Here is a 27626-nt window from a genome sequence, read left to right as displayed (position 1 = left end):
TGGCTTTCCTAACAGCTCATGCATTCATACAAAAAAAAAACACTAGTGCCTGCTTAACTCTAGTTTCTTTAACATTTTTTGTGAAAAAAATCCAAATCAATTTTAAATTAATCCATTCCATCTATATTAAAAAAATTTGATTTATTTTGAAAAAATTAAATCAATCTACTTTATGAAATTGATTCATTTTTACAAAAAAGTCTCGATTTTTTTTTAAAAACTGATTCATATAAAATGAATAAACACAATGCATCGTTCTAATTTAAAAAAATTGATTCATACTTTAACAAATTAAACTAATCTATCTTATAAAATAGATCAGTTTAATTTAAATTATTTTAAAATTCAATTCTTAAATACCCTTAATATAATATATAAAATATATAATAATAGTTACATTTGAAAACAAATATATAATTCCAATAAGTTGATTTGATTTGATTTATTATTTAAATTCTCTGCACACCCAATCTCACTCCACTATCACAGTCTCTTCATTTTGCACGCAAGAAAGAGCCTAGCCGTCAAGTACTGCTTGTCCCTATTATGCGTCGTTATTTTAAAGGCATCATGCATCTAGTGTGGCCATATCCCTCCTTCTATTTACCATATATCATATGCTGTCAAATTTTTTTACCATTTATCATCAGTTTAATTTCTCATATATTTTCTTCATTCAAATACATTTATTACTTTTGCAATTAAATCATAAATAGGAAAACAAGATTTTTATTAATACTTTATTTTCTCCCTTTACAAACTAGAAAAATAAGAGATAAATTGAAAAGGGGGGGGAATACATTTAAAATCTGGCGTCTTCGAAGCCATGTAAGTCGCTCACTCTATTCATGGACTTTCTCATGATAGCCACTTTAGCCAATCTCTCAGCTACTCTCCAAGCCGACATGGGCGTAAGCGGCTCGCCCTTATCCTCCATCCAATTACTGCCACTTCTTAGCTTTTGGCTCCTCAGCTCGGCTTCCAGCCATTGCAAACACTCATCACCCTGTTCGCGGCTCACCAAGGCTCGAGCCGATGACAGCAACTGAACCGCGCCACACACATTGTTGCGAGCCACGAGCCGTCTCGACTCGGCCACGGCTCGAGCGCTGACGTGGCACCGCCTCAACCGGTCACACGATCGCACCGTGTGGGGTCGCGGAACGATTAGTTCACGCTCCTTCGAATTCACAAGCTCTTGAGTGAAGGGGTCGCGGTGGGAACAACGTACGGATATAAAATGATGGTGGGACTGGGACTGGGATTGGGACCCACGCGACGCTGTGCCACCTGGCACTTTAAATTCCAACAGCAATTCTCTCTCCTCTGCCGCGTGGAGATCGCCCAAAGCGGCGGAATCTGGCGAGAGAGCGGCGGTGAAACTCTTGGATAAAGAATACACGGCGGCGATCTCCGCCGGGGCCGAGCGCGACGCGAGTTTTAGTTCTACCCTGAAGTCTTGCGCCACCACGCTCAACAAATTCCCCACGCGCTTCGCCAACTCGCTTTCGCGGTGCGCGTGGTCACACGCGCCATCGAGGGAGATTCTCAGAGAATGAACGGGGAAGCGCGTGGAGGATAACCGCTGATCCTCGTGGTTGTTCGTGAGGAGGATGATTTTGGCGATGGTGTTATTCTGCCGTCGGTCTTCCAGAACCTTCGCCGCTTTCTTCAGCGCGTCGTTCCTCGCCGGAGCTCCGTCGTGACGGAGCTCCGTCAGCGCGTCGACGACGCGCCGCGCCGCGGTTTGTCCGCGGCCGGTCATTCTCCTGAGCGGAAACAGCCGCTTAGAGCCGCCGGAGAATGCGACGACGGAGAGACGGTCGGCGGAGCCGAGCGACGAGATCACGACTTGCATGGAGCGTTTCAGCATACGAAGCTCTTCGCTGGAGGCGTTCCCGCTGAGGTCGAGCACCGTGACGAGGTCCACCGGAGGACGATTCGGCGGCGCGGAACGCGGCGGCGCCTTGACCTTGAAGAGCGCAACGTAGGTCTCGGAGCTTCGGTTGGAGGCGACAATTGCAGCTTCCGGCGAGAAGCAGGCTTCGATGTTTCTGGTTTTGAGCGATGGTGAGACACGGAAGCTTATTGGTTGGTCGTTTGGTTGTTCTTCGTCGTCGTCTTCTTCTTCTTCGTTCTCGTTGGATTCGGGTATGGGGTTGAAACGCGAAACTGAAGTGGGCGACATGAGTGGCTCGTCGTCGTTGTAGTTAAACGACTTGGTCGTTTTGAGGTGGTGCGCAGGGTTTTGGTGTGCGTTTTGCAGTTGTTTCCAGTTGGCGTTGCAGACGGGGCACGTGAGGATTGGGTGGTTTCTCACGTGAGCTGCTATGCATGGGAAGTGAAATACGTGAGAGCACTCCGCTGTGAAGATTGCTTTTCCTTGGCCGAATTTGACAGTGTGCGTGCAGATTCCACAGGAGCGCTGCACACAAAATAAAAAAGTTAATTATCAAGTGTTAAATTAAAAGGATAGAGTCTAGTGTGGCTTACTTTGGATAAGTGTAAGGTGGCTTTGAGAAAAGAGAGGGTGGAGGAGGGAGAGGGAGTGGTGCGTTTGGTATTGGTTGGGCAACGGAGGGTGTGCGGAATGGATGGTGGGGTGGAGAAGAGTGAGAAATCGGAAGTGATTCTGGGACATGGATCCGTGTTATCGTAATAATCGCTATCTGGTAACGATGTGTTTTGAGGCATATTGTTGGATGTGCGAAACGTCTTTCTCCATCCAGAAACCATCCTCAGAACCCAACCTGAGGATTTTGATGGTTTTGTTTTGCCGGTTCCAAACCTTGGAAAGGCAACAGAAAAGGAAATGACAGTCGACTAGAAATAGAATCAGCTACGCTTTTCCCTTCCCTTCCTATATCTTCTTCCTTTCCTCCTCTACTCTATTTATAAATAAATATTTCTATTTTCGAGAGCCCCAAAATGCTTTCATGTTACCTTTCAAATTCAAAATATCATCCCACCTTCTGTTCTATTTTATTTTTTTTTATATCTTTTAGTGATATACTTCAGTTTATTAAAATATTCATTTTATTTTACTTTTCTGCTCTTAAAAATAATAATTAAAATATAAATTATACAACATTTATTGATTATTAATCAAATATCGTTTATTGTTTAAAGTTTAAATTGAATGCTTTTGTAAATTCAATGTTTAAAATAATATTATTAAATATTATATTTAATAAATGTAATGCAAAATTAATACTTTTAGATAATATATTAATTAAATATAATAAAATTGCTAATATAAAATTATTTCCAAACTTATTTACCTACACATATGCCACAAAACTATTAAATTAGGTCATTTGTATATAAAGTTTTTTATACTGACAACCAATCATATCTTTTAAATTATTTTATTTTACTTTTATTTGATTAAATGAACAAATGACAACACTATTAAGATATATGATTGGTTGTCAGTGTAAAAAATTTTACACTGACAATATATAAGTGATTAACTCATATATATATATATATATATATATATTAATACAAATAATATATTTTTTTATACAGATTTTATTGATTGTTTTATCCCTTAACTTAAAAAAGCTCTTTCTATTTCATACTTATTTATATTTATTTTTTATTCTTCTTTTTTTTTCATTTTTTAAAAATTTTATTTTTCAAACTTCTTACATCCTTTAAATAACTACTAAAAAAATTTCACAACCTTTAATAGTTAAACACTAACACATATTTAATTTCAATTATTTTTATTTATTTTTTATTTTTTAAACAAAATAGATAAAGGTACAAAGTGTCTTTTCTTACATCAATACAAATAAAGTTCATTCAAGAAACGGCATTTGTATTATTATCGAAATTTGCAAGCGCTCATATAACAAGAATAACGTCATGACTGTTTCAATACTCACAACAGTGGGACACTTACAAAGAAACTTTGACACCCAAATTAGAAGAAAGTTTAGGTTAAAAATGAGATTAGGGTAGAATGATACATATAGTCTCTCATATATAGGTGATTGATCCTATCTCTAGATTTAAATATGATGTTGTATAATATTTTGGAGATATATTTCCATGATTTAGCGAAAATATTATTCATGAAGTTGAGTGTTGTGGTGTTGGAGAATGTTGCGTCCGATCGGAGCGTGCATGTGGGTTGCCTGCTTTTCATTTTTGTTAGTATTTCATGGATTTTGGTCTAGTCCCCCTATAATTTTTGTTATTCTATTTTTCCTTGTATTATATATTGAGTGTGTTGCACATGATTGGTAGGCTTACCAGTGCAAACATTGTTAAAACATCTTGGTCTTATAGTGATGTTTTTGCACCCTACCTTTATAAAAAAAATTATTAAAGATTTCTTGAATAAACACTAATTAATTACTTATTAGAATTTGAATTCTTTTTTCTTCCATGGACCTTAACTCATTGATCAAATATTTATTCTGTTTGTGATACAGAGACTGTTGGTGACCCATTATATTTTGAATTCACCCACTTAAATTAATGCTTAAAAAATCATATTGAATTTTCAAAAGAATAAATAATATAGACTTGAACCTTGGAGCGACCAATTGCTACACCTAGAATTTGTGAACACGAAAAAACCATTATCTGAATAATAATTTCTAATAATAACAAGAAAATTCTGATGAAAAATATCTTTTTCCCTTAGCCATTTATTTTGTTTCTATTGGAGCCTATAGATTGACATACGGTTAGAAATAGAGAGATTCCCACAAACCGCCAATAATTATATAACCTATGAACAAGAAAGAGAGCCACAGGGATGATTTATTCCACAAATCTAGGGTACTGACTACTAAGGGCCAATCATTCTATTCTATTTTATATAGAATGAGGCATTTTTAAAGGTTGGTGAATGGTGATCGTGGATCTACAATAATTGGGACACATGCCATGCCCAATAAATGCTACGATTACTACCAACCAAATATGAATTAATCTCACATACATAGTTGCGTATAATGAAGCATTTTTTTTTTTTTGAGAAAAATACTAACCAATGCCTCTCAAGAATTAAGAATGAAAAGTTTTTTATTAAAAATTGTATTTACAAATTCACTCATATAATTTTATTATAATTTTCAATGAAAATTTTGGTAATTCTTTTTCTTTAACCAGTTTTCTAAGAATATTGGTTCGCAAGACTTTTTCTTATTTATAAAAATTATGAACACAATAATAATGTTAAAGTCTAAAATTTTGCTTATTATCCCAATCTTTTACTACTACATTGATGTAGTGGTTTCTTTTGTATAATGAAGCACTTCAGTGTACTGTACACAGCTGTATTCATTGTATGTCGAGTACTTGCTTCTCACTAGCATACGTATTTTTTAGCATTTCATTGTATTATTGTACGCGGCAGCATACATTATATTTTAAGTATTTACATGGATAAGATGCAAAAGGAGAAAGGCCAACAATACCCTATTTCCAACTTATTTTCTTTTAAAATTTATTAAAAATTATAAAATCATTTAATATGACATGAGGCTGGCACAGTCTTATAATTTAGGAAATACATTAGTAAGAATGTGTTAGAAAGTATCTTGTTAATATTTCTTGATGTAAAACAAGACATATGAAGTCTATTAATTACACTTATTTTAGATCATTGCTAATAAGATTTTTTATTAAAAATTATAAAATTATGAGATTCGAATATCATAATTCTAATTCATTGATCTAAATATGACTCAGTTATCTTAATTAAGATCTTAAATCTGAGTATTGTAAATGAAAATTTTTTTTTGAAAAGGATAATTCACTAAAAGTGGCCTGCTAGTTTCTCTAGCATGAATTAATTATGCATAAAATTGATAGATACTTTACACTAAAGAAAAAATTATAAAAATGAAATAAAAATCATAATTGTAGGAAAAATTTGCTCATCAATAATGTGTATAGGATGTGTGGATTTTTTCTTTTACCCATTTCCATTATCATTAATCTGGAGATAAAAATTGAGCCGTTTAGGTAGCAGCAAAAGTCCAAATCAGGTCCAAAGAAGTAGCTTTTTAGTATTGATCACTATTAGAGAATTTCTATAGCAATCCTTTTCAAAACGACTGTCGTATTCATTCTGGTAGGAGTATATTCTAGAACAAGATGCAAGGAAGGGACAGTTTTCGCCATCAGACTGTACCACAATTGGTTCCAATCCTAATAAATTCTGCCACAGCAAAACGATGTAAGCACACAGAATGTTCTGGTGACATGCATTTGCATAAAGCAAGACAATTAAGGATAGTAAGGGACTTCAATTTTGGATAATGACAGCTAGTACCACAATGCTGCACAACTGACATGGACCAGCAACCCACATTTATTTTACCAAGTGTTTAGACATTTTATACTTGTTATAAAAATAATTATTTAATAGAAAATTTCGTTGTAACTGAAAAAAGTATATTAAAAATATGTTTAAATATTTTTAGTAGAGTAAATTTATTTTTTATAAGAATTTTTTATTTAAGTTTTAATTATTTAAATTTAATTTATTTTGATTATTTTAAAATTTGTTTTTTATTTTTAAAATAAGATAATATTAATATTTGATTTTATATGATAATTTTTTTTATATAAATAGAGATCTCATAAATAAATTAGATCATGTTTTTTTGATAAAAATTATATCTTTATAAAAATATAAATATAAAATAATTTATGAGTGATATCAGAGCTACAAGTTAGATCAGGTAACAACCAATAAATTATAACTCTTATTAAATGATAATATGATATATAATAATAAGATTTCGCTATATAAAAAGTTAGGTTTCTTATTTAAGAAAAAAATTGTTAAGATATAAACAAGTTTCACATCAATAAAATAAAATAATAAATAATAATTTATAAAATACACACATACTTTAATAAATGATAATCAAAAATAAAATCATCAAAACTTGTCAAGTAAGCTACAATCACAATATCACTAACTGATTAATGTATGACATAATGGATAAGAAATACCCGAGATAAAAAAAATAATAAAAAAACTAATAACAAAAAAGTGAGATGAACCAGCAAAACATGACATTCCTTAATGGCGTGGTTTGGGAAGAAACGCGTGGAATCATTGTTTGACAACACGAAAGATAGTTGAGAGATGTAGATTTGTAACCTTAGCTTAATTCACGGTTGGTGTTTATGGCTTTGCAATGGGAAATGTGGCAACTTAGGGCACATAAATGAAGAAAACACCCATTGTGTGTGGATGGGCTACGTGTGGCTTCAGTTTTGATCTCACTCGCTTTGATTATGATCTCATCTAAATATTTTGATGAAAATCTTGGGAAGAAAATTTCAAGGGTCTTTTGTCCTTTTGATTAACGTTGTCAATTGGTTGTCCAAAAAATATTGTTTTGAGAAAATATTTTTCAACAAACGAGGTTGAGAGAGTTGATGATGCAACCAAACAAATTTAATTCTTCCTTCAATTGTGATAAAAATTAGAAGACTCTAGAGTGGAAAGAGTTGATGATGCAACCAAACAAATTTAAATCTTGCTATATGACAAGCAATGAGACCAAACATGCTAAACATTTAACGAAGATTTGTGGCAAAGCACATTTATATTTTGTCCCCAGCAAATATATGAAACTGATTCTTTTTAGTGTATAGAGTGGGTAAATTGGTAAAACGGGAGGCAACCCTTTATCCTGGATCAACTGCTCAACTAGTTTCTAAACATTATTATATTCTTTAAGATAAAGTCACCTACTTTTTTTATTTTGGTGAATATTACCATATTTCTATGACAAGGTAACCTACCTTTTTTTTTTTTTTTTTTTTTATGTTGGTGAATTAGGATATCTCTAGGCCAAAACTTAAAAGATTAATAAGAAACTAAGATTTGTTTGAGTTGATTTTTTTTAATAAATACTTATCTATTTGCACAAGTTAGATGTTAAATTCCTAACTACATATTTAAAAAATATTGTTATTTGTCAATTATGACACGGGTTATCAATATAAGATTGTCTACTAAATGAGATTTTAGTAATTTACAAAAAAAAAAAAGTATATTTATTTAAAAGATAAAAGCTTACTCTAAATTTTTAGAATTTTTTTATATATAAATTAAAAGTAATTTTGAGAATTTCTCTACTGAAAAGAAAGAAAGTGAAAGATAATATAGGAAAAAATCTTTGGTAATGAAAGAGATGTTTGTGAGGAAAGGGGGAAGTATGCACTTTGATGCATGCAATTTTCAGTTTTTATTACTGTGGCACTTGCAATAAGTTACTAGTAATAATGTACTTGCATGCAGGACTTTGTTGTTAAAAACAGGTCCCTTCAAATATTCACATAGCACTATCATTTTACTACAGTTGGTGCTGTTGTTAAATTATGGTGCTTCTGAAAAAATGAAAGGACCAACCAAATCTTCTTTTAGTAAGTCTACCCTATTAACTATTTCAAAACATTGATTCCCACCGAGTCATCCACTTTTTATGGTTCTAAGAGCAATTTAAGAATTTCATATTTGGTAAATGTGTATGCTATTTTTCCCACATAAGCACCATGACAATTATATTGCCAATCTTTTAGTATAATGGGAAAAATCAAAAGTATCTTTCTCTCAATTTTTAATAATAGATGAATTCATTAACCTCAAATCTTCTAATCTATTGCTCCTTCAAAATTTTATTAGCCATCTTATTTTAATCTTGAAAGATAATCCCACTAACATCAAAAGCTATGCTTATGTAAAGGTTGTGTTTCCTTCAGGCACAACACCATCATATGTTCTTTAGCTCTGCTTAATTAAATTCAAATAACATTATAGTCCATGGAATCTAGAAGAAACAGCAAACCACCAGAGTTTATCTTTATTATAATTACTAAATGCTTTTGGTTAATAATCAAACCTGCACTAGTCTAGGAATAATTCAACTCCACCGTGCATCACTAACAATGCTTTAAACAAATAATAGTCATCGAAAGTTCTGATACCACATTGACAACCTTAAAGCTCAATATTTTATACTGAGTAGAAAAAAGTAGCACATTTTGAACAACTTAATTATGAATAAGGTACAATACAATGCATCAAAACATGCTCGAGGAAATCCTATGATGAGCAAATCAGATACTAGTTTGTTTAAAGGTGAACCACCTGTACTAGGAAGCATATTTGCAACAGGGGAACAACACCAGTTATGTTCAAATGAGTACTATTCATTGTTTTGGTACAAAAATATGTAATTTTCTGTTTAATTCTTATATAATTAAGTATTCATATTTTAGGAATAGCAGCATTAAGCCGGTTAATTAATGTTACTTAGATTATTATATATATCAATAAAATATCTTACTAAAATTTGCTTTATATATATATATATAGTAAAAATAATGAATAAATTACATTATTATCCTCTCTTAAGTGATACAAATATTACACTACCCTCCCTCTTATGTTAAAATTACAATCCTCTCCCTCAACGGATTCTAATTTATAAAACTTTACTTATTTTTTAAATTTTTTGTTAAAGTTTCATTAATTATTACACCACCCTTCCTTCTTATAAATATTTTCTCCATTAAAAAAATTTAAACATATTATACTTTAACAATATATCTCCTAATTTACATATTTAATTATTATTATAAAAATTATTAAATAAATTTTACTAAAATTAGCCATATATATCTTAAAAAAATATTTTTATTATTATCTTTACAAAATATTTTTAAAGTTACATATCAAAATAAATATAATATATATATAAGTATAATAAAATCAAATACAAGTGTTAAGATATTATTTAATTAATATTTAAATAAAATAATATTTGCATTATATAGTATTAATTATATATATATATGTTAAATTAATATATTATTTAATTGATGTCATTAATAAAAAATTTAAATAATACATAAATAAATTAGTGTTTTATAATAAAGTATCATTTATTATATTTCATTAATGTAATGCTAAAATATGTATATTAAATATATAATTTATATTTTATATATTGACGTATACATAAAAGTATAATATATAATTTAATTTATAGTTTTTATTTTATTTATTATTTTAATAAATTAATTTAAATTTAATTAAATATTTTAAAAAAAATTAATTCAATGAATGAATGGTAATAAACTTAAAAATATTTTGAAATATACTTTAATCATAAAATTAATTTTGTAAATTTACTATCTTTTCTATCTATTTATTAATATTTTTATTTTATTTAAAATAACCTACGATGTTATGAAACAGAAAATGTATCTTTCATGTGCTATAATAAGATACTTATCCCATATTCTCATCATTAGTCATAAGTTGATTGATTATTTGGGCCTTATAATTGGAGATAAGTTGATTATGTATGCCTCAACATTAGAGCTAATTTATTATTCATTGATAATGATCATGATTCTAAGATTCTCGATATCCACTTTATCAATTTAATTGGGCCTATGTAGTGAATGAACGGCCTAACAAGCAATTTCAAACTTAGGCTGAGGTCCGAAACTCATTTATAACAATATTCATATGATGTTATATTTTGTTTATTTGTCAAATAATAATTGTCAGTGTAGAAATATTTGCATTCACTTTTCTTTGGCATGTAAAAGAAGATGATGTACAATTTAAGATACCATTAGTATGGCATCAAAAACTTATATTTATTTATCCTGTGCCCTTTTCATTTTAATGTTTTGTTTTAATTTTAATTATGTTTCTATGATTTAATTGTGCTACTAATGACAGGTTCACATGATCAAAATAGGCAACAAATATTATTGGAATAAAAAATATTTTTTTAACAAAAACTACAAACAACAGTCACTGTAGTCATAAGGATTAAAAATATATTTAAATTTATTAATTTTAATTTTAAAACATTTCTTTATGATAAAATATTAGTAATCATTACTAAAATTTCTTATTAGATACAGACTTTTCTTTTTAGTTTATGAGAAATATCTTTGTAGATATTAATTTCCTGTAGAGTATTTTTTAGTAAATATAGCATGGAAATTTAGTTTACAAGAAATAGCTTTTTATGAGAAGGAACACATAGAAATGGTCAAAGCTCTCTCTGCTTGTTACTTAATTCCAATTTAAACCAAAGCAAAAAAGGAATGTGGTTACCAAATTCAAGGGCAACACTTATGGTACTCCTGGTGATTCAATAACATGCATCAAATCAATAATAGAAAAAGCAAAACATGTATTGATACTAGCGAGCAAGGGTTTTTTATTTTGAGAAATTGAGGAAAATTGAATCAAAACTAGAAGAGAATTTTCCATTTTGAAACGACCAAGGTCAATGTTTTGAATGAAAACCTATAAAAAATTATAAAATAAAATAAAAAGCATAGAATCTTTAAGAATTTTATCAAGGAAATATAAAAAAGAAAAAATTAAAATTAAAAGTGGAATGTTATTCAAAGTGGGTGGGTGGTATGGCCCTGACACCACATTAAGAAATATGATTTTTAAAGAGAGAAAAAGACATAATTCTATGTAGAAATAAAATGTTATTTGATTTAGAATATGTTTAGATTCAAATTAAAAATATTTTTGAAAGTTTTTTATTAAAAATAGATAGTTATTTTCAATATAAAAAAATTCTAAAAAATAACGAAGCATCAATTTTGACATGGATACCTGACACAGACATCAAGACATGATTACAATGTAAAATTTTGGACATGAAGACACAACATATATATAAGTTTTACAATTTTTATATGATAATGACCCTTAAAAGTGTTAAGGCAATGAGTTTTATCATAAATAAAAAAACTTAAGAGTCTTGCAATATTTATAAATAGGCTTAGGCTTAAATATATTTTTAGTGTCTCAAAGTTAAAATTGATCTTTTTAACTCTTGTAATTATTGGTAATCTGAAGGAGTAAAATAATGTTTTTAAAAATTATAAAGACTAAAAATAATAATTTTAAAATTAAAGGACCAAAAACTAATTTATCATAAATTTAAAATATTAAAAACATATTTAAATCTTATAAATAAATTAACATTTTAATTTTTTTTATAATAGAAGTGTTAGATAAGTGTTTAATTAAGAGTGGGAATTGTCTAACTCTCTTAGTTCGTATTCAAGTTTTGTAAATGTTAAAATTACGTCAAAGAGATTTTTAAATAAAAATAATAATAATTTTTATTTATGACATGATATAAATTTATCAAATTGTCTAATAAATATCACGTCAAAATCGTGTCAAACCCGTCAATACAACATTCTATAAATATGATGTATCGAAGTTTAAAAACGCTTCAAAATAATTCTTTCCTTGTCATTGGATAGGATCAAACTGTCAAGTTACATATATAAAGAAAATGAGTTTATATAAAAATATTCTGACAATGTAGAATTCATCCCATTATAGATTTACATGTTAAGATTATTAACTTTTCTATAAACTACTTTAAAAATCATATCTAAAATAATTTCTAATTAGTTGATGACAAAATTATATCGAAAATGCATGAAAATTAAACTAGAAAAAAACACTACATGATTTTCTTAAAGAATCCTTAAATTTTGTTGAGAAGCATCAAATCATTAATGAGTAAATTATATATGTTAGACTAACTTAAAACTGATATTATTTACTACCATTGGAATATGCTATATACTCATTCGCCATTTTAGAAACATTAGTACTATTGTAATTACATTTTTTTAAAATAAAAGTTTATAACAATTAGCTTATTTAAAAAAGTAAAAATCTCAAGAAACGATTTTAGAACTTCATAAAATAAACTAAGTTAGCTTTAAAATAATTATAAAATATAAGATTTTTTCTTTTCTAACCAGTCTAAATAACCCAAAAATCCATTGTGTTGTTCCCAAAAACAATCATTTATCTTTAAATATGGATTACACATTGGACACTCGAGACATTTAAGACGAGAGCAAAATTTCTCTTTAGATAACTTTTCATTGCTAACCCTGTTTTCATTGCTAACCCTGTTTTCATTGCTAGTACACAATTTTGTCAACATGCTAATTATTATAATCCTAAAGTGAAAATTTCCCTGCAAGTTGGCAATCCCAATCTTCCACTAAAAAACATAGTAAGCAATGAGTGCCAACAGCACTAACACAATCCTTTTACACGAGTTAACACAAATGAGACAAGTATATTCTTATAATCTCACAATTTTTAATTAGTTTTAGCCAACAATAGTGTATTAAAAAAATAGTATATTGGTAACACTTATCAGTCATCCAAGTCAACCACCAGCGTAGGCTGAAGTGACACTGGCTCTACGGTTCCTAGTCTTAGCACAGGAATCATTTGATTTACCGAGGTAGGCATGAAAAAATGGCCTTCAAGAGTAAAAAGAAAGAAAAACTAAGGAATAATAGCAAATCACTGAGAACAATACACTGATTGTAACATACATTCAACTTGTCAAAACAAACAGGTTCCTATAAGATTACAGACTCCACAATTACTAATATGCATGGTAGCTTCATAAGGAATTATAGTAGAAACAAATGTAACACAAACAAAAGACAAAGACACTATTCAGGGACTTGTAATCATAGACAACATCTTAAATAGCAGTTAACCATCAAAACCCGGTATTCAGTCATTTATACCATAGTTCTCCTTGCACAACCTTCTCATATCCAGCAACTTTACCGTAGTAGACAAAACGCAGTCAACAGTTCCAATACCATCTAGCTCCTGCTCTTGGATTTTTCCATGGCCCTGGGAGCTGCAAAGAAAGGAAAAATTACCTTAGCAAATTTGAGCAAATTAACTGGTGTTAATAGGCACATTATCGGTGTAGTGAATATAGAAATTGAATTGAGACTTTGCTGATTAGAGCGAGTAAGACGGGAAGGGGTACATTGCAGGCATACACTACAATAATAGTTTCCTTGAGTTACAATTTACAAGGAAACAAACTGTACAGGTAATCCAAAAGAGTCAATTGCAGATATAAACTAGATACTTTCGATCATAGTTTCCTTGTGTTACATGTTAGATGCAAACTCATTCTAGCTCATCTTCAAATTCAAATCTTATACATTGAATGGATAACTTGCGAATTGGCATTATGTTTCAACATAATAATTGTTAAAATTTGCGTAGCTACACCTTATATCAACCATCAAGTATATGTTGTATATTACTACTAGTATTTCTAGATTTTAAGCACTAGCTTAATGATTAATTTGAAGAAAACCAAGCACAAAACAATATACTAATAAATCAAACAGGTATCATCCTGCAAAGAATGCAAGAAAATTTTTATCCTTATATTATCCCCATGTGGATTCAAAATAACCCTCCATGATCATAATCTACTGACTAGTAGATTCAACAGTCTCATTTAAATGCATCATCGGTACTGCTGCCTATTAGCCCTGCGTCGCTACTGTTTGATTTACAAAACAGAGGCTCCCAGTCCATCAATTCAAGTAATGGTTTTCAAGTGACAAGTATGGCAGCTGCAAAATGAATTCGTCGAGAATACATACCTAAGCCAATGGCATCAGAACCCTTCATGATTTTCAGCCTTTTGCATGTGTCAATGAACATACTGCAAACAAAAGAAAAATTACAGTTAATAAGATGCAAGCTGGAGTGAAGTGAAACAGCAATCGAATGACTACATTCCATCAGTCTTCCAGTTGACAGTTTCTTGGTACAATTAGTAGTAATTTGCTACACTTGATACCCACGTAGTACTTTTGATTATCATTTTATGTAAAATACATAAAACCTTCCCAAATTCAGGAATGATATATAATAAAACAATATTTTGGACTTTCAGTTGAACATGTAATTGTAAAAAAAAAAAAAAAAAAAAAAAAGTAACAGTAGCAGCGTAGCACTTTTGTATGGCTTGAACAATCGTGATTTTGACAGGGCTGATGGAAGCAATACTTGTTTACTAATGCGATATAATGTTCAAGCAACTACTATGTTCTTCTATAGTATCTATTCTGCTTTATATGTATGTCTACAATACTTTACAAGTAGGAAGTAGTAACCAAGAAAACTGATTTTTTTGGGTGGAAATTGCTTATCATTTGTGGCATTGTTGGCAATATATTGCACATTACACTGATTAAAGAAAAACTGTGGCTTTATAAATTTGCTGAGGCACCTAGCCCTTTTGTTTTAGAAACAAATATAATTATTATAGAAAGAATAAAGCCAGAAATTGAGAACACAAAAACTTACTCCCATGGTACATCTCCTACAAGCATCCAGTCACCATCTTTATCCTCATAGGTGAGTACATATTCTGAACCATGCAGGAGGTCCTTCAGCTTGCTCTCACTCAACATTTCTCTTCCCGGAGCTCCATGGGAACCACATTGACCTGGTATGGTACACGCCATAAGTCCATCCAAAAGATACATTTTAGAATTAAAAATATAAAATAGTGACCAGAAAATTTCATCAGAATCAATAGCAATAAATAATTAGTTAAAACAAAGCAAGGCTGAGGCTGTAACAGATCACCTAGAGTGAAACAGCTGAACATCTTCTCAAGGGAAGAAGAGAGCTCCTGGTATGTTGTATAATTTCTTAGATCTACCTTCCTCAGATAAGGAGCACCATCCATGCTGACCTTCACAAAGAGTGCAGCTGGACCCGGTTTTCCATCTACTTCATCATTGTTCTTTGAAGTGGTTGCCAAAGAGTTTTTCCTAAATGATCTTATAGGAGGCCAACCAACAACCTGTGCCCTGTCATAGATATGGACTAATTAGCATAACTAGAAATGTTGTTAGTCCCCTTGTATGGTATTATGTACAACTTCTAGATTCTCCTGAAGATCATAGATCTAGCCAGTTTGACTTACTTAGAAGCAGGAGGTGCACTGCCACTGATGGAAGCTCCGGTATGGTTATGACCAGTTCCATTTGCTGCAGAAGGCCTTTCTTGTAACACCTTGCTTGGAATTTCTTTCACTATGGTCAGCTGAGCTCCAGAAGGTTTAGGAGATAGCATTATGTTTATCCCTGCATTGCCAGGAAACTTCCCCAAACACCACATATTGTGGAGAATCAAACTCAAAATCTGTATGAGATATTCATTTAACCACAATAAAAGGAAAAAGGAATTCACCTCAGGGTCCATAGTATCAGCAAAACCTCTTTTGCTTCCTGAAACCACAGGTTTTTGGGACAATGAGCAGATTCCATCTTTTGTAGGAAGCAAAGGAAACAGTGGCTTCTCATCAAGTTTTGCTGAATTCAGTGAGAAAAGACCCGGATCCCTATCGGGTGACTGGGATCCAGGAAGGCCCAGTCTCAACTCAGTGGCCTTCAAATTCAGGTTCTTTTTCTCAGCAGACAAGCTTGGGACAGTAGAACTGTCCACAGAAGAGCAATCTGACAATCCGAGGTAATTGCGTTCTTTCAATCTTGCCTCATTTGGTGAGAAACAGTCCAAGGATTGTGAAGATGCAGTTGCTACCATTGAGGCATTGCTCTGCCCTTCATCTTCGGTAACCAGCAGTGGCGGAGACATCAGACTCCAAATTTACGAACTGTCTTTCACAAAACCACAATCCACTCAACATATTGGCAGAAAGAAATGCAACAAATAACAAAACAACAAAAGATAGAGAAAAATTGAGTTCCAACACTCCATTAAGTAAAAGCATAGTCATCATTTTCATCTAACTAGAGACCAATTATTGGCTTGCAAACATAAGAAAAAAATGATTAATCTGGATTAATAAGAACGTGGTTCCCTCCTTCAGCACCTGATTTTATTTGGAAGATTTGTCAGAGGAACCATTACACACAATCAAACATAAGTTTTGTATAATTACTCCACTCCGTATCATTTTACAGAATGTGGATTCAACGGATCTAAATCTTTAATCAAATGATATATTATGTTGATGATTGTGCTGGTGCATACCAAATGTTACACAATCAAATACTCCTTGTGTGTTATCTTTCAGTAAACATTTACTTATTGTAGAAAGCATACTGTCTGTTAAAATAAAGTTGATGAAATTTTGATGGTCACAAAATGTATTAAATGGAATAAGTTTCACAAAACTTGACCTTCAGTGAACGGATCATAATCATATACACAACCAGGTATCAAACTTAGTAAAACGACACTTTTAGTAGCTCTTTTTAAAGTTTTACAACTAGTAAATTTTATCAATCCAACCATGCAACATTATCGTGAAGATCATGTACATTAAATTTTATATGATTTAGACATTTGCAGATGTGTAGTCAACTAGTAGTTATCTACTTTTATTTTTAATAACATATTACATGATAAAATAAAGTTATAAAGTATCAATCTTTTTATTAAATTTTGTAGAGTTGATCTACTTCATAAAAACTTTAAATTCCAAATTGATAAAAAGTTATTGGAGGTGTCATTTTATCCAGTTTGATACCTAGTGTCATTCGATCCTCTATTTATACGTGTGTATCAAATGAGAATTCCATTAGTAGGGAATTTCAATAGCAATGAAACATAAGAAATTGCTGCAAAGTGCCAAAAGAAATTCTGGACAAGGCAAAACAAGAAATAACAAACACGCATTTTTTTTAAAAGTCGTGCAATTGGAAAATTAAATTCAAACACAAAATGTTATTTCAGTAATTAAAGGACAGCAATGGTAATTATTCCCACAATTAACTGAAAAGTCAATTTTACACACACACCCCAAAAAAAAGAAAAAAAAAAGTGACCCCTCCTCCATCATAACCCATCACATGAGCTGCATGACAACCCCAAAGAAAGGGGGAAACGAAAACCCCAAGAAAATTTGTAATTTCTTATTAAAAAAAAAACTCCAGAAGAAGCCAACTAAGCATATTGATCACAGTTAATAGCACCGGATTATTCAATAAATGGGGGAAAAAAGATAAAAAAAAGTTGAAAATTTGTAGACTAAGACCATAGTCAACCAATCATTTTGCTCTTTTTTATTTTATTTTTCCTAGGACTCTTATTCATATTTCCTACCAATACAAAAGGGGTAGGTAAACGAATAGCTGAGAAATTAAAACAAAAACATATAAAGCAAAACACAAAAGGAAAAAGAGTGCATCTGTTAAAACAGATCCACACCAACCCCAAACCTTCCAAAAGAATTTCCTTTTTTCCAAAAAAAAAAAAAAAGTAATAAAACCCAGAACCAGCAAAAGGAGAGAAACCAAAATCTAAAAAAATTATAAATAAATAAAAAACATAAAAGGGTCACATTCTATCTGAAACCAGAAACAAACACAAACACAGAGCAAAAGAATGAAGCAGTGACGCACCTGAGGAAGTTGAGAGAGTGAAGAAGAGAGGTTAGTGAGTGTGAGAGTGAAACCTAAAGAGCGGAGACAGAGAAAGAAGGAAAAGCTCAAGGGCCTTCCATTAAGCACAAAGCAACAAAAGCTTTGGAGAGTGCATAGTGCACACAAACACACAAAATAAATGAAGCCTTCTATTACCATAAATTATTATAAAATATATATATCAAAAAAGTAGACAGCGGCCAAAAAGCCAACAGCTCCTGTCGCCAACCTATTTGTTTAATTAATATTTTTATTATTAAATACTCACAATCACACTTTCCTTTTCAATATTTAAAGAATAAATAATATAAATCCCAATTTTCACACGTTTATTTAATAACAAATTCTCAAAATATTCCAAATACGTGCCTTGGCGTTTATGATGGTATTATCAATTCGAGCCTGTTTCTAATAAAAAAATATGTATATATATTAGCAAATTATCATATGATAATTTTGGTATAAAAAATATTTATTATTTTAAAGTTATATCAACTGTAAGTTTTAATTAATTAATAATGTAAACATTACATTAAGTCATTAATTTTGAATAAAATTTAAACCATATTTTTGAACCTGATAGTTAATAATTTAATCATAACTAAATTGATGTGAAATTAGTAATAGTTATATGTATATATATATAGTATTATATAATTTATTAAGCAATAAATTAGTGTGATATTATAAAAAAAATTGTTAAATTAATATTTCAATGAACATAAAGGATCATATTATATTCCTTATAAAATAAAATAAAATAATTAATTAAATAATGACACTTCATACATAATGGTGATATATAATCTCTTTATTTAAAATTAAAAATTCATAAGTAGAAAACACAAAATATTCGATTTAAACTAAAAAAAATTTATTGGTTCTTGTGAATTGTAACAATTGATTTTTTACTTGATCAATTTTTCAAGTTAGATGGACTGCATCAAAATAATCAATTTGATTTTGTTTTTAAAACTATAAATTTTGTATCTTTATTTCTATAACCAATTAATGACTATTTGTAAATAATAAAACATTTGAGTTATTTTTATTTAACATTAAGTGAAATGGAATAAAAGGAAATTGGCTGTAATTAATGTAATAGAATAAATTTATTATTTTATTTTTCTGCATAATTTTGTAATAGAATGGGGAAGAAGAATCACACACCCTATGTTAGAAAGAAGAAGAGATGAAAAGGAAAGAGAGAAAAATAAGAGAGAAGGAGGGGGAAAAACACGAGAGATAAGAGAAATAAAATAGATAAAAGTTAAAGAAGAAAAAATAAAAATTAAGAAATTTATTTCCATGTAATGTGTGTAAAATCATGCGCATTTATGTGAACTCATGCAACACGATAATATGAAAATATGTGTTTTGAAGTACACATATATATGAGCTTGACTAGGAAAGTTACGAAGGATTGTTGAATTCAAGCCTTTGAATGTTACTTGTAACACCTTCTACCCCTTATACATACATACATAAGATAGAAATTAAATAAAAATTATGATATTTTTAGAAAATAAAATCACAAATGGATCGAAGACTTCTTGTTCTTAAATCAAAATTCAAGTCCAACTTAAATTAAAAAAATTAAAAAAAGACATAAAATAGTAATGTAAGTTAATAAGTACTCCAACATGTCTCTTTCCCCTCCCCATTTTTTAAACTTGTGTATTTATGTGAACTAATGCAACACGATAATATGAAAAGATGTGTTTTGAAGTACACATATATATGAGCTTGACTAAGAAAGCTACGAAGGATTGTTGAATTCAAGCCTTTGAATGTTACTTGTAACACCTTCTACCCCTTATACATACATACATATGATAGAAATTAAATAAAATCTATGATATTTTTAGAAAACAAAATCACAAATGGATCGAAGACATCTTGTTCTTAAATCAAAATTCAAGTCCAACTTAAATAAAAAAAATAAAAAAAGACATAAAATAGTAATGTAAGTTAATAAGTACTCCAACATGTCTCTTTCCCCTCCCCATTTTTTAAACTTTTGTATTTACTTGGACTTAATTTAGGATCGATCTCCCTAATTTTTTTTAACATAATATAAGCCCATTAGTCAAGTAAAAAGTGTCGTTAGTTATAAGACCAATGCTAAACTAAAATAGCCCACTTAATTCCTATTAAAAAATAAATATCTTAAAGGGTTAAAAAGGAGAATTACTTTATGACTCATGAGTGTTACTATGTGAGTAACTCCATGTGCACTTTTCGCAAGTCGTAAGTCATAAGACACATAAAGTGTTCTAAATTTAAAAATATACTTCACATCAAACTTAGAAAGAAATCTTGCATATTTTTCTCTAGAAAAGTGAGAAGTCACATTTGCAAAGAAATTAAAGATTATAAATTCTGTAAAATTGTTGATGAAGCACATGATGAATAATAAAAAGGAGCGAATGACTAATGTTTTGAGATTTATTACATAGTCGATGGATTAATTTATTCTCAAAAGGGATACTGATGTTGCTTATGATATTTTGTCTTAATTTGAGTACACAATGATTTTACTAATGATGAAAGATTATGGGGATTACTAATTGTCTTTTACAAACTTTGCAATGACAATATGAAGATATACTTAACACTATGTAACTAGTTTGTTCCACTAAAATGTTGATTCAAAAGTTAGAAAGCTTTGTTAAAGGATGTGATAATGTTTTGTGAGCAGCATGACATTGATATTCCTAATTTTAATTCTACTTATGTAGCACATCATGGTCATTCTCGACATCAATAAGATCATATCACAATATAACATTAGTTAACATATTTTTTCATTACAATGGATAAGTATTTGCAAGAATTAAATGACAAGTTTAATGAGCAACCAATAGAACTTTTAACTTTAAGCTTTGCTTTAGTTCTTAAGGATGCTTATAGAGCTTCTACCATTTATAGTATATGCACTCCTGTGAACAAACTTTATTCTTTGGGTCTTTTTTGAACCAAAGAAGATTAGTTTGAAAGTTAAACTTCAAGATTTTATTGTTAATGCTCATAACCACTCAAATTTAAAGAATTTATCCACTATAATTAAATTATGTTAATCTTTGACAAGAACATGAAAGTTAAATATATTTTATTTAATTGATCTATTAATCATCTTATTTTAACTCTTTCTACAAGTACAACAGAAAAATCATTTTTACCAATAAAAATCATCAACAATAAAAAATAAATAACTAAAAACTCTAGTTTTAATTCAATTATTGATGAGTTCAAGTATTTAAAAGAATGAATAGCAATACTTTAAGTAGATAATATTATTGTTTTTTTATATTTATAATTATATTGCCTTATGTACTCACCTTTGTCTTATTGATAATGATAATATATATGAGTACAAATTAATTCAATTACATGTAACTTTAAATTTTGAGTACATTAATATTTTTTACTATTTATATCCCTTCCCCCAAAATAATTGGTCAAGCTCCATCATTACCAAAGGTCATACTAAAATTAAAAACCAAAATTTAAAACCAAACATCTACAAACATATATAAGCTGCAGAAACATATATAAGAGAAATCTAAGCCTTGATGTCACAATCTAATAAGAGCAAAGAAACTTAAACAAAAACATAACTGGAGGTCTAAGCCTAATTTTTTTAAATAATTTTTAGATATATTTTTTACTAAATTATACATTTTATTCCTTTATTTATTTTTAGAATTCAATTTGGTCCCATTATTTTTAAATAGTTCAATCTAGTCTTATAATTTTGTAAAATATTTAATTTTGTCCTTCCATCTAAATTGACATTAATGTCATTAATAAAATCAACCGAAAGGGTAACATAGAATATTTTTACAAAATTAAAAGATCAACTTGAACCATTTAAAAATAACAAGACCAATTAAACATTTCAAAAATAGAGAGACCGAATTAAATAATTTATTTATTATTTTTTAGATAAATTTGAATTTTTTTGTTACCTATTTAATATTTTTTATTTGATAACTCCTTGTTATTTTTGTATTTTTTTAATTTTAAGTACTTAAATTTTTTTGTAATTTTGTTAAGATAATTAAATTTATTTTTATGAATTTTATTCAATTTTAATTATTTTCTTTAAAATTGAATTGGACCATTCAATTTAATTGGTCCAATCGAAAATTAATGTAATGATTTGTCCATTTATTTAATATTTTGGCTTTGTCAATTAATCTAAAATCAATTAAAAAAACTAATAAATTTTAATAAAAAAATAGTTTTTATTTATAAAATTGTTTTAATTTAAGATAAAATAATTTTAAGATAAATGAAAACACTTATTTTAATATCACACATATGTATAAAATTATTTTGATAACTATTATTACTCTTCAATTTGGTCTCTCTGTTTTAAAATATTTAATTTGATTTCATTATTTTTAAAATATTTTATTTAATCTTCTAATTTTAAAATAATATTTAATCTTTTATCTGATTTCATTAAAATTATTAGTGTTAATTTGGACAAAAAGATGATATTAAATATCATTTTAAGAATTAAAACACCAATTAAACTATTGAAAAAATAGTGTAATCAATTAAATTTTAAAAATAAATAAAGGAATAAAAATATAATTTAACCTATACTTTTTTTTATATATAATTAGAAGATATCTGGAGTTTCTATTTGACACCCACCTGATTTTTCTTTTAACTAAATTAATTTATCTAAGAGTAAAGTGATATCACCCATCATAACTATTTTTAACCCAAAAATAAAATTTTGTTACTTAATTAAGCTATATAAGGTCAATTACCTATGTTGTACATCTCTATCTTAATGTTCAATATTTACTCTTAAATTAAAACATTCATCGTTCACACTGTTTAATTTAATAAAGATAGTGTTGAAATAGTTGGGAGAGCAGAGAAATAGAGATAGAAAAATAAGTTTTCTTATTTGTTTTGTAAAAAATTGTAAAAGGTGATAGATTCCACTCTTTTTTTTTTTTTTTTTTTTTTTTATTTCTTCATAATTTTGTGGAGAAATAGACGAGAAATGCATTATAAGTGTGTATTTGAATTGTTTAAGCAAATCTAAATGTTTATTCAAATGAGAACTTATTCTATTTAAATGTGACTCATTTCTATTCGAATAAAAAGTTATTGTATTCAAATAATTATATATATATTTTATTTAAATGATTAAAATAAAAAATTAATTAATAAAAATCCAAAATATATTTTTATTTTTATTAATTTTTATTTTATTTTATTCTATTTTTTTCTCTCTTTTTTTATATATTTTATTTTTCAATTATTTTTTCTATCTTACTAAACATATATAATATTATTTCTTATCTATTTTTCTTTAATTAAATAACCAAATTTTCACTCTATTTTTTAATTCTTTTTATTTACCTATTTTTTTTTCACTCTAAATCTCACCAACTTATCTTCTCATTACCAAACACACCCTTAAAACTTATCTCTTCATAAGCTTCTCCGCCTCTAGTCTGGACCTTTAGTCACGCATGAGTCTTTGAAAGATTGACTTTAAATACGTTTCTAGTTTTATAAATATAACAATTTTTACTTTCATCATTCGTTAATTTACATTTTAAATATTGTACGGGTAGGGGCGTTCGGCCACCGCCAGTCGGCCGCCGAATGGCAGTACTTGGTGGCCGAACGGCAATCGGCCACCAGGACCGAACTATCATTACTCATTGCTCTTAACCCGTGATTAGGGGTTAATCAGATGATTAAGGTGTATTACCTGATACGGTAAATACGTTGCAGGGCCCATGGGGTCCAGGGCCCATAAATGTCAGTATAAATAGCTCAGGTCAAAAGGTAACGTCACTGTTCATTAATTATCCTAGATATCTGTGCTTGTCCTGACTTGAGCGTTGGAGTGCCTTTTGCAGGTACCAACCCCTCTACTCACATCGGATTGGAGCACTCGTTCGGCCTTCATACTACGAGAAGATTATTGGTGTACCCCCTTTGTAGGTACAAATATGATTCTTTAGAATCATAAGTCAATGACATGACATTTTATCCGTAACATCATCCCTTAATGACATGACATTTTTAAACAATGACCAACCACAACAAATAAATATTAAATCAAAATCCTATATTTAAGAATTTAAAAAACTCAACTTTTTAAAATAGTATTCTATTTCATTGTAATCCTTTTTCTTAATGCAAAAATAACAGTTAGTTATATTTTTATTTATTATTATCCACACCCAAAATAAAAAAAAATATAATAGTATCTAGCACTGAATTTTTAATCTTAAATCTACGTTCTTCAGGATTTTTTTCTCACAAAAGCAGTATGTATAAGAGAAATAAGATGTTAAAAACTAGTTGAAATTAGTTCAGTTATATAAATATTTGTATATTTATTATATAAAATTCAATTAAAGTGTAATTATAAAAACAAATTAATATAAAAAAATAGGAAGAAACATTATTAAATTCCAATAACTGTTTTTATCAACATAAGATTTAAACTCAAGATTTTTATGTTTGAGGATTAATCATAATACCACGTTAGAGACATCTCAAAGGGTGAAATAGTTAACCCAAAATTTAACGCGATTGCATATTCAAGATAGGATTCGAACCTTGACCTTGTTTAAACGTGGATCAACCCCTATCCCTTGATCCACGTTTAAGTAAAATCAGGAGTTCGAATCTTACTTTGTGTATGCAGTCATGTTAAATCTTGGAACTAGCTATCTTACCTTTTAAGGTACTTTTAACTAGCGTGTAAATTAGTCATTGTTATGCGTGGATATTCCATGCACTAAAAAAAAAAGTTTCCAATAACTGGATTTAAGAGGGGGAAAACACAAAGGACGGTGGTTATGATTGATTAAGAGGGAGAAATGAAAAGTATTGAGTGCAGAAGGAGACCACAGAAGCAGAAATAAATACCTATCTTGTCGCTGTTTCCAGGAGCTATTTATTATGGCTCAGCTCATTTTTTTTTAATATTTTTTTTAAATATAACTCTTTTCTAGTAACTGACTTTTTATAGAAATAAAATGATGTGTTTAATTTAATCGCGATTCTATATATGAGACTAGAATCAAATTTTTTCATTAGTTATAAAGTTCACTTGAATGATCATCATTTAAATAATTTAAATGTTGAATCATTTGAATTAAGAACTTTTGATGTTCACTTCTATTTTATTAGATTCTTAAATTACTAATTAATGTTCACTTATATTGTGTTTGGTTTTATTGAAAAAACGAAGAAATATACACAAGAGGAAATAACATAGTAAGAATATGTTTACTCAGTTTGATTAATGTGATTTTTGTCATATGAGAATTTACATACATGAGTTTCACGTTTATAATTTTTTTTTACCTCAAAATTGAGAAAAAATAACTTGGGAGGATTATTACACTTTTATCCCCTATAATACTTCTCTCTCATTCGAAAACATCTCAAAATTTCATTGATGTGTATTCAAATAGTGAATATCATATTCAATTAAAGGCTCTTGTATTTGATTGGGTACTTTATTTGAATGAGCTTGCAAGTTGTGGGGTGTTTTATTCGAATATGTATATGTTGTTGGTTGTTGTTATTCGAATGCCGTGTCTTGTATTGATATGCTTTATTTGAAATGTTTTTTTTTTTTATTTATTTGAATACAACCACATTTTTTATTCAAATGAAAAATGAATTTAATCAAATATAAAAAATCTTCAGAGTATTAAATAGGTAACTTGAAAGGATAAAATTTTATTTTTTTTTAATTTTAATTTTTTTTATTGTTCATCTATTCAAACCAAATAACTTTATAATATTATTTTTCTTTTATTTTTTACCTATTTTTTTTTATAAATAAAACAGACTCATTTCTATTTTATTTTTTTTTATCTAATTTTATTCGCTTATTTTTCTTTGTTCTATTCTTTTTTCTACATATTTCTCTCCGGACAACAAATAGTGTCAGTTCTAGTAGAGACCCAAAAGAAAAGACAGTTTCTGGTTAAGGTTGGAAAATTTTAAATACCATATTTGCCCTTGGTGTCAAATACCAATTGACCCTAATATATATGTAAAAAAATAATTTTTATCACGTAAGAACTTATCATAATTAGTTTCGGAACTCGCAAGTTATATTTAAAAAAAAAACATTTTTAAATAAAATATTATATTAAGATATTAAAAAGAAAAGAAAGAATATGATTTTATTATATAAAAATGTTAATCAGTGCTCTTAAAATACCGATTAAGAAAATAAAATATTAAGTATATTATTAATATATCCTAATGCATTTTTCGATAAAATTATTATTTTTCTTATCATTAATTCTTTAATTAGTACGGTAAGAACATTATATATCAAGATCCTTCATCGTAGATTAACCTAAGAAAGTCGTTAAAAACATGCTAGCTAGTGAATTTGATGAATAGCCTACAAAATATCATACACTCAATCTTCATTGATTTTTGGATCCAAAATTTCCGACATAGTCACATAACCTGTTTTGTTAATTATGAAGCATTCCAATTGTAACTTAGCTTTTTGGATTTCAAGTTACTGTCTAATTTTTTGGGGTAATGTTCCAATATTTCTGAATCAAAGTTACTGTCTAATTTTTTAGGGTAATGTTAAAGACCCTTATTCGTGATTCAAGCTAAATGTGGTAGCATGATCGCCCATTATTAACTGTTCTGTAGGTTAGCTTGTGCATATTACACGACAAGAAATTAGGGATGATAAATATACTTATACTCGCGAATAATATCTGAACCTGTCTTGACTTTGACGAGGAATACCTAATTTGATCGGGTACAGGTACAAATACAGGTAAAACTCGATATATTAAATTGGGTACAGGTATGGGTACGGATATGTACTTATCCGTCTTATACCCGTACCCGTCTCCGTTCACATTTTTAATTTTTTTTTTTTGGTATAACCACCCGGTATCCGAACCACAATGGGCCGACTAATCCGGATTCGGGGCGGGTCCAAGGATTACGGTATTTAAGCCCCTCCCAATCGCCGTTGTGGGGAATCGATCCGCGGACCTCCCTACCAAGTGCAGCCCCATGCTACCACTGCACCAATCAACGATTGGTGTTCACATTTTTAATTTAATACTCACTTTCAATTTAATTATATTAAAGAATTTTAATATTTTTTTATGTGTAATTATTTATTATAGTATGAGATACATAAATAACTTAATTATAAATATAATATAATAAAAAATAATTTAAAAATATCATATTTTTTTTACAAAAAATAAAAAATAAAAAATTAAGAGTACGGGTACAGGTACGGGTATACCCAATACCCGACGAGGACG

At 29.2% G+C, this 27626-nt stretch overlaps 2 protein-coding genes across 2 annotated transcripts; both read right to left on the bottom strand.

The window, feature by feature from the left end:
- Positions 1-709: 709 nt before the first annotated feature.
- On the bottom strand, positions 710-2884 carry LOC109805868 (E3 ubiquitin-protein ligase WAVH1). The gene is made up of 2 exons (XM_020368128.3): positions 2494-2884; positions 710-2425 (listed from the first exon to the last, which is right to left on the bottom strand). The coding sequence occupies exons 1-2, from the start codon at positions 2734-2736 to the stop codon at positions 803-805; spliced, it is 1866 nt and encodes a 621-aa protein (XP_020223717.1). The 5' UTR covers positions 2737-2884; the 3' UTR covers positions 710-802.
- A 10463-nt stretch (positions 2885-13347) lies between these two features.
- On the bottom strand, positions 13348-18446 carry LOC109790128 (auxin-responsive protein IAA8). Its single transcript, XM_020349232.2, has 7 exons — positions 18283-18446; positions 16106-16529; positions 15840-16015; positions 15497-15723; positions 15212-15353; positions 14503-14564; positions 13348-13733 (listed from the first exon to the last, which is right to left on the bottom strand). Exons 2-7 carry the CDS (start codon positions 16508-16510, stop codon positions 13696-13698), a joined length of 1050 nt encoding a protein of 349 aa, XP_020204821.1. The 5' UTR covers positions 16511-16529; positions 18283-18446; the 3' UTR covers positions 13348-13695.
- Positions 18447-27626: the final 9180 nt, after the last annotated feature.

The sequence above is a fragment of the Cajanus cajan genome, chromosome 5, assembly GCF_000230855.2.
Source record: "Cajanus cajan strain Asha chromosome 5, NIPB_CcT2T_4, whole genome shotgun sequence".
NCBI classification, from domain to species: domain Eukaryota; kingdom Viridiplantae; phylum Streptophyta; class Magnoliopsida; order Fabales; family Fabaceae; genus Cajanus; species Cajanus cajan.
Note: the sequence above shows the minus strand (reverse complement) of the source record. Positions and strands in the feature narration are given on the sequence as shown.

Bases quoted from the DNA above. Each gene is read 5' to 3' on its own strand.
- LOC109805868 (XM_020368128.3), bottom strand. From the start codon at position 2,736: ATGGTTTCTGGATGGAGAAAGACGTTTCGCACATCCAACAATATGCCT. The intron at 2,426-2,493 runs GTAAGCCACACT...TTTTGTGTGCAG, and splicing joins CCACCTTACACTTATCCAAA to CGCTCCTGTGGAATCTGCAC.
- LOC109790128 (XM_020349232.2), bottom strand. From the start codon at position 16,510: ATGTCTCCGCCACTGCTGGTTACCGAAGATGAAGGGCAGAGCAATGCC. The intron at 15,354-15,496 runs GTGATCTGTTAC...GTACCATACCAG, and splicing joins GTTCAGCTGTTTCACTCTAG to GTCAATGTGGTTCCCATGGA. The intron at 14,565-15,211 runs GTAAGTTTTTGT...TTTTGTTTGCAG, and splicing joins GTAGGAGATGTACCATGGGA to TATGTTCATTGACACATGCA.